Genomic DNA, 8953 nt, shown 5'->3' with positions numbered 1-8953 from the left:
TGGGGAAGAAACTTAAATATGGCATGTTTCTGTTAAATGTAGTGCATAATTTCTATTTATTTCAACATGCAAGAAAAAAATAAAACTAAGAATATAAAATACAATTTATAGAGGCCACATTGATTTATTGTTTATCTGTTGAATTCAGGAAAAAAAACAAATGTGAATTAAAATATGCAGAAATGTGTTCTCTGTAGAGCAGGACCTGAGGACCAGAGTCTAGCACATTTTGATGATTTCCCTGCTGTATCACATCAGCTAAAACTTGTAATTAGGTGAGTTGAATCAGGTATGCTTGATCACCAAACTGTGCAGGAATCCGGCCCTCCAGGACTGGAGTTATTCCACCCCTGCAGTAGTAGATATGTTTTCAGAAAAGTAATATAATATATTTTGATAAGGGGTGCTCAGCATTTGCATATGCCTGTGTGTTGCCCCTCCTCTCAGCTTACAGAACTCTTTATAAACATTTCTAAAAACTGATTTCAACTGACATACATTTGGTGTCAAAAAGTTGGCACTTATTAGGTTGAAATGAGTGACAACTTGCTAAGTGATGCTAGGTGGAAATATGTTTTACTGTTTTACATGACAGAAATAATTTCTATGTTAATAAATAATTGATTACAGCTTTCTGCTTATTTTCCTTATATGATTTGAGGAGTAAATGGTATGTTTTGATAAAACAATAATGCTGCACAGGTTGTCACAATGTTGTCACAACATAACTATGTTTGCTAGGAACACTTATGCCATTAACAATCATTGTGATTAAATTAATATAACTACAAGTTAAGATCCACTGTATATGCTATTAAATGAAACAAGCTTAATAAAATCAGAGAAAAACAATCACACCAAAGAGTTCTCTGTGCTTCACCAACCACATGGTCAAATCACACAAACATTACACCAACGTGAGCAAGAATTGTTGCGTTCTCTCCATTATATAATCCTATCCCAATTACTGAGTGCAATATTGCTAAAGTGGTATTATTAAAATATGCACAGTTAAGATCCCCTGTATAGGCTATTAAATGAAATAAGCTTAATAAAATCAGAGAAAAACAATCACACCGACAAGTGAAACAAGCTCTGTGAAACAAGTTCTCTAGTGAAATTTATATTTCCATTAGTAAAAGTGTTATTTTGACTAGTGAAAATTTAATCACAGATCTCTTAATGTAATATTTTTGCTAGTAACATTAAACATTACAGATTTCCATTATTATCTCCATCACTGATAGATAATTATTAAGAGTCAAATTGGTGTTCTGACTAGCCATTAATTCAATTTTTGATTTCTACAACTGACTTCTTATTAGCCAGAACTCATATTCAACATATGCTAGTTTGTAAAAGACATCACACCTCCTCTTTTCTTTGTTTCATTCTAGGTACAGATTCCTTTATATGCAGTTTATATGTCAAAAGTAAAAGTAAGTTATGGTGTTTGGAGTGTTACTAACATTAAGTTTGCAGAAAGAAATTATAACAATGGCCGCTTACTGTGTAATGTTACAGCCCTGGTTAACGTTACCAACCACACAGGTAGCAGTCTATCTTTGCACTCAGTAACTGTGCAATGCACATGTCTAGTGCATGAGGCAAGTCTCTTGCCAACATGTGCCTGCATTTGGCAAGAGGTGAGAGACACTTTGGCTGTCACATTTATTGTTTAACTGGTGTGATAGGATAGCAGAGGACTCCAGCAAGACCAGAGGTGGAGGTTTGTGCATTTATATTAACAAAGCTTGGTGCACAGTCTCTGCTACTACCGAGAGACAATGCTCACCTAATGTGGAGTTTATAATGGTCAAATGCAGACCCTATTATCTCCCAAGAGAAATAAATTCCATCATAATCACTGAAGTGTATATCCCCCCGGACGCTAATGCTAAGGTGGCTATGAAAGAACTTTATGCAGCCATTAGCAAACACCAGACCAAACACCCTGAGGCTGCTTTTATTGTTGCTGGTGACTTCAACCACTCCAACCTGAAAACAGTCCTCCCCAGATTCCACCAACATGTCTCCTGCCATACCAGAGGGGACTTTGGACCATCCATTTGGACTTTCCAACCTGCCTGGGGCATACAAAGCAACATCGCTCCCCCACATTGAACAATCTGACCATCTCTCCCTTTTCCTCACACCTCGATACTCACCACTCATCCAACGTGTGAAACCCACTGTGAGGACAATAAAAGTGTGGCCAGAGGGGACAGACGCTGTGCTCCAGGACCGGTTTAAAAACACTGATTGGAATATGTTCACTCACACAGACTTGGACCAGTACGCCTCATCTGTACTGGACCACATGTCCACCACTATAGACAGTGTCACCACCCAGAAACAGATCACCATGTACCCCAACCAAAAGCCTTGGATGAACCGGGATGTTCGTCTCCTGCTGAAGGCCCACAACATCGCCTTCAGGTCGGGAGATGCACAGGCCTACAGTGCAGCCAGGGCTGAGCTGAAGAAGGGCATCAAAAAGGCCAAACACCACTACAAAGGGAAGGTAGAAGAACACTTCTCCAACTCCGACCCCCGACGTATGTGGCAAGGACTCCAGATTATCACAGATTACAAGACCATCAACCCCTCCGCCGCCTCCTCTGATGTTTCCTTCCTTAACGAGCTCAACAATTTCTACGCCCATTTTGAGAGAGGGAACCCAACAACTGCAACCAAGGCAGATGTGTCTGCAGACCACCAACCACTGACTCTTTCTCCCACCGATGTAGGAGCGGCGCTGGGCAGGATTAAAGTCCACAAGGCTGCGGGTCCTGATGGCATCCCTGGACGTGTTCTCAGAGCATGTTCTGGAGAGCTGGCAGGAGTGCTGACGGACATATTCAACCTGTCCTTGGCCCGTGCTGTGGTACCAAGCTGCTTCAAAACCACCTCCATCGTCCCGATACTCAAAAATTCCAAACCATCACGACTGAATGACTACCGCCCGGTAGCCCTTACCCCCATCATCACAAAGTGCTTTGAGCAGCTGGTCCTAGCACAGCTCAAATCCTGTCTCCCCCACACCCTGGACGCCCATCAATTTGCATACCGCCAGAATAGGAGCACAGAAGATGCAGTCTCCATAGCACTGCACTCTGTCCTCTCACACCTGGACAATAAAAATACCTCCGTCAGGATGCTGTTCGTAGACTTCAGTTCAGCATTCAACACAGTGATCCCCTCAAAACTCATCACAAAACTCGCAGACTTGGGCATTAGTTTCCTCATGTGCAACTGGTTACTGGACTTCCTGACCAACCGACCCCAACATGTCCGGTTGGACAACCACTGCTCATCCACCATCACCATAAACACCGGTGTACCACAAGGCTGTGTGATGAATCCATTCCTCTACTCCCTCTTCACCCATGACTGCAAGCCTGTCGATGGTTCCAATACCATCATTAAGTTTCCAGATGACATCACGGTGCTTGGCCTCATCAAAAACAACGATGAGACAGCCTATAGGGAGGAGGTGGATCGTCTGGCTGAGTGGTGCGATACAAACAACCTTCTGCTCAATGCTGAGAAAACTAAGGAGCTCTTTGTGGACTTCAGAAGGAATGCTGACCCACATCCATCCATCCACATCAAGGGGACGGCAGTGGAGCGTGTGAACAGCTTCAAGTTCCTTGGTGTCCACATCCCCGAGGATCTCACCTGGACGACCAGCTGCTCCAAGCTGGTAAAGAAGGCTCACCAGCGCCTCTTCTTTCTGAGGAGGCTGAGGATGAACCACCTGTCCTCAGACATCCTGGTGAACTTCTATCGCTGCACCATTGAGAGCATCCTGACCAACTGCATCACAGTATGGTACGGGTGCTGCTCTGCCTCAGACCGGAAGGCACTGCAGAGGGTGGTGAAAGCTGCCCAGCGCATCATCGGCGCACCACTTCCTGCCATAGAGGACATCTACAGGAAGCGGTGTCTGAAGAGGGCTGGGAAAATCATCAAAGAACCCAGTCACCCAGCACACAGACTCTTCACCATCCTGCCCTCTGGGAGGCGCTACAGGAACCTCCGGACTAAGACCACCAGGCACCGGAACAGCTTCTTTCCAACAGCTGTCACACTCCTGAACTCTGCCTCCTTTTACCTAAACAAATAACAATGGACTGTACCCTAACACACACCAATAACACACAGATTAAACACCACTCAACACCACTTACCAGCACTCACATCTGTTGTATATACTGCCCATTATAGGAATATACTGTGTAAATATTCTACCTGTTCATAAGTAAGTACATACTTATCCCCCTTCATATCTATAATCTGTTCATAGTACTTTATACCCCTTCATATTTATTCATAGTTCATAGTACTTTATACCCCTTCATATTTATAACCTGTACTTTGTTGTTTATAACGTGTATAACCCCCTTCATGTCTACACCCCCTCATATTTTTAACCTGTATATACTATACTTACTGTACATTTGTAACATACATATTTATATCTCTGCTAAGCACTTCAGGATGGATACAAACTGCATTTCGTTGCTTTGTACCTGCGACATACGCAATGACAATAAAGTTGAATTCTATTCTATTCTATTCTGATAATGCATTTTTCATGACTTGCCAAATTGTATACATGCTAATCCTTTTTTTTCTTATTTTTAGCTTATCTCAAAAATTAACTTGCTGTTTATATTTACTGGCGCATCCATCAGGTACACTTAATAAGAGGTCAGATCACAAGTTAACCCGTCTTTTAAAACTATATGGTGCAGTACAACTAGATCTAAAATAAATCCTAGATACTGTAGTCAGAAATTAAACTGCTTTATTTCAAACTTTAAGGTCCATTAAAAGTTGGGACAGGGGCATGTTTACCACTGTGTTTCATCACCTCTTCTTTTAACAACACTCTGTAAGTGTTTGGGAACTGAGGAGACCAACTGCTATAGTTTTGAAACTGAAATGTCTTTCCATTCTTACTTGATATAAGATTTCAGCTGTTCTTGGGTCTCTTTTGTTTATATTTCTTGTTTCATTTCAGAGGTTGGCTTTTGAACTGTGTGCTCATAACAAACCTGATGGTTATGCAGTGATGAACTGTGTTCACAGACATTGGTTTTCAGAAGTGTTTTGGAGCCCATGCAGTAATTTCCACTGCAGAATTGTGTTTGTTTTTTATGCAGTGCCATCTGAAGGCCCGAAGATCTTGGCTAGCCAATACTGGCCTTCCACTATGTCCCTTGCATTCAAAGATTTCCACAGATTATCTGAATGTTTAGTGATATTTTGTACTGTAGGTGATGAAATCCCCAAGTTATTTTCTATTTGATGGTCAAACATTATTCTTGAATTATTGCAATATTTGATTGTGCAGTCATTCACAGTGGTCAACCCCTCATGTTAAATTCTGAAAGACTCAGTGATGTTACTGACTTGTTGCCAATTAAAATTAAGTGTAGATATTGGTAGTTAAATTTTTCCCAGCACAAATGTAATTGTAGGTAGCTCTAGTTGTATTTTTACTAGTGAAAATGTAAACAAGACAGAAAGTAATTCCATGTAAATCAATGGCAACATATGAATAGTCAAAATTATATTATGGATATGTCTTCCTGGCAAATGACTAGTTTTTAAAAAAAGCTTTATAAATATGTATACTTGATATTATGACTAGCAAAAATTGCATAATAGACCTCTTGAATCATAGTTTTTACTAGTGGGAATTGCACTGCAGATCTCTCGAATTTAAATTAAAAACAGCAGTATACCTTGAATTGCTGGTGTCATTACAGGACAGTGCCTTTCTTCAATTTTTGTGAAAATCGATTGAGTAATAAGGATGTTATGCCCCTGTCATGAGAACTCATACATCTCAGTGCACGTGTCTTTATTTACAACTGAATGTTGACCGTTCCAACATGGCAGACGCGCAGACGTGTGTATTTATATGTACGGTCGCTTCCTGATCTGCGTCACTAGCCGCCATCGTTGGCGTAAACAACACTCGGCGGTCTATTCAAAGCGGAAGGGGAGACGCGTTGACATGGATTTCAGCAAACAAAACCGTCAGACTGCCGATTGTGCCTGCCCTAAACCTACCTGCCTTTAAATAAACGACGATTACATGAATTGTCACGATAACGTTAGTACCAGTATCAGTTCTAACGCGAACTACATTTGTTTTTACGCTAAGCTAGTTAAGTAATCATCGAGCCAACGCAACCCGTGAGTCAGATCGCTGGGTTAAGATAAAAAGGATTAGGATAGAAGGATAAAAGAAACTCCAGGTATGAAAAGAAAAACGACAAAAGTGAGCCGTGTCCGATTGAGCCCGAACGAAGAAGCACATTTTGTGCGAGAAGAGCTAGACAGGAGGAGGAAACTGAGAGTACAACAAGTCAGTTTACCGAGCTGTCTGACCTAAATAATAGTTTGTTAAAATGGCGTTGACTGTGTATTGTGGATCGTGTTATTTTATTGTTTTATAATTTAGGTGAGGGAACAGGAGCGGTACATTGCGCTGCAGATCCGCCATGAAGTGCGGGAGAGGAAGGAGAAAGAGCTGCAGAATGTCGCTGCAACGCTGCGGGATGAGTGGCAGCAGCAGCGGAAAGAGAAGATAGAAACTCTGGAGAAACTTCACGGCGACAGCCTCCGGGCTGTGGGCCAGGGCTACCGTAATGCTAAACAGAGCGTGAGTGGAAAGAGAGCGATCGTTGGCTTACATCGGTTGTAACATTTGAGCAAACTGGTAGTGAAGTTACTCGGAATAATAACCTTGAAAGCAAGTGTCTCTGAAGAAGACAGACTGGGCAGTGTCTCTGTGTCTTTGTAGGAGCCAGATTGGGATGCTTTGGCCCGAAAAAGGAAAGAGAACATGGAGCAAGCAGCAGGGAGGCATCAGCAGGCGCTCAGAGTCCTCGCCTGCCAAAGGCAGAGTGAAGAAGACCAGCGTACTCGGTTAGATGACACAAACACTCACGTGCATACTCAACTACTGTGCTCCACTAAATTCAGTTAAACAGCAGCAATTATGTCTTTGTAATAAAATCTGCAGATGGCCAGTGTTCAAATATTACTGATGATATTCACGATATATGGCATAGTTTATCATGATAACAATAAATAATGGTCACAATTAACAAATAAATTAACAAATAAAAAATGTATCAATAATGCAAACCTCTAAACGCACGCAGTGGTTCTGCAAAGTAATGCACATTTTGCATCTGGATGTGTAAATAGAGTGTGTGAAATGAAACTACTGATATTTTCTTTTAATTGACCTTCATTTAATTAATTGAGCTCCAAGTATGGGAGCATATCATATACGATAATATAATATAAAATGCAAAATGGCAATGTAATCCCAAATTTAAATTTGTTTTCCACTTGTTGGTGGCTCAAAATAAAAATGAAAATTCAATATTTCCATTTACCTTTGGTCCGTGTATCTTCTGCTCTATTGTTTTTTGTTTAAAAAACAGTATTGAAAAATAAGTAGATTCTCCTTTTTGGATATGACATGTCAGTGGAAAAAATCAAGAAATAGCTTCATTTTACAATTTCACAAACTAAACATAAAATCACACAGCAAGCAAACAACAATGGAGAAGGGGTTTTGGACTAAAGGAGGCTTAGATCTGTGCTTTGCAGAGCTGTGTGTGTGCGCGCGTGTGTGACAGTGATTAGGGGACCGTTTTGGACACTGGACAGTCTAGTCAATTGATCTTTCAGAGGCATGTTGACACAGAGTGAGCACAGTAGGTGATATGCAATTGCAAAAAAAGAAGTGCTGTTTCCTTTACATTTGATTTTTACATCCTTATAGCTTGATGTTCTCTTTGATAATGCAGTTTCAAATACATCATTAGACAGTGCAAATGCATATGAGCAAAATTACATTTTAATTGACATTTTGACAACATTGTTGCATAATCACATGTAGCATAAATATGCAGTTCTGAAAATACATTTAACTTTAAATACAGCTATTCATAAAGCTTCTAAATCTCTGTGTAAATGAAATGTCAGTACTAATGCCAAATGTAAATTTGAGCCCAAACTTGCGTGCATGAGTGGAAAATTTTAATTCAGACTTTGGATTACTTTGCCATTTTGCGTATGTGTCCATAATTAGCCTTTCATGGTTGAGTAAATCAGGTAGTCTGATTTCACTGAGAATTAAACTTTTAATTCTCAATTAAATACTTTAATTCTCATAAAGCATCTAAATTTGTGTGTAAATGAAATGTCAATACTAGTGCACAATTTAGTGATAATGAAACTGTTTAAACAGCCCAGATTGCTCTCATAAAGCACTGGCTAAAGAACTTGCAGATTGGTGGTTAGAAAGATTAAAAATGGGAAACATTTAACCAGCACAAATGTGTTACCAACTACACAGTGCTGCCTTGTTGATGAAACCTTCATAAAAAGTGATTGAGTAAAATGGTTATTCCCAAAATCTTTCCCCTGGATTTAGATGTAACACGTAAATGACACACGTTAGCAGGATGTGTGTGTAATGGTCCGTAAATTGTGCTTGTGTGCTTCAATTTGCATGTCATTACCATATTCCATACCCATGAATTATAAATGGCCATCATATGCTTAAAACAACTTTAAAAACATTAGTAGACCTAGCTTCCTTAAAGTTTTCATTGATCTTGAAAATACAAAATATTATTCAGAGAACTGCAGCCAGGTTACTTACTTTTTCTATTAAAATGCCAGTTTTTTGCAACTGTATGAATCACCAAAACACAGTCATTAAAGTGCATGAATTGGCCTGTGACCTTTTCAGTAGTTCACAGTGCCTAGGCTTAATTTAAGTGTATCACTGGTTTTCGCAAAGACAAAGTGTAAATAGTCCATATGCAAATCACAAGTACAGTCAACTGAGGCTCTAAAGTCTACCTTACAGCCAACTCAAGCTTTGTGCATGAAAGTAAATCAATGAAAG

The 8953-nt window shown here is 40.1% G+C and overlaps 1 protein-coding gene across 4 annotated transcripts in view; it reads left to right on the top strand.

Moving 5' to 3' along the window:
- Window positions 1-5984: 5984 nt before the first annotated feature.
- Window positions 5985-8953, top strand: part of cep295 (centrosomal protein 295) — a 42569-nt gene continuing 39600 nt past the window's right edge. For all 4 annotated transcript variants that reach the window (XR_001857923.2, XM_037531008.1, XM_017699273.2 and 1 more), the window contains exons 1-3: window positions 5985-6385; window positions 6482-6682; window positions 6824-6948. Coding sequence is in view for 3 of the 4 variants with exons in the window: in XM_037531008.1 (XP_037386905.1) it covers window positions 6278-6385; window positions 6482-6682; window positions 6824-6948 (434 nt within the window). In the remaining variant the exon portion in view is untranslated. The remainder of the gene's footprint in view (window positions 6386-6481; window positions 6683-6823; window positions 6949-8953) is intronic.

This window comes from Pygocentrus nattereri, chromosome 19 (assembly GCF_015220715.1).
Source record: "Pygocentrus nattereri isolate fPygNat1 chromosome 19, fPygNat1.pri, whole genome shotgun sequence".
Classification (NCBI taxonomy): Eukaryota; Metazoa; Chordata; class Actinopteri; order Characiformes; family Serrasalmidae; genus Pygocentrus; species Pygocentrus nattereri.
Note: the sequence above shows the minus strand (reverse complement) of the source record. Positions and strands in the feature narration are given on the sequence as shown.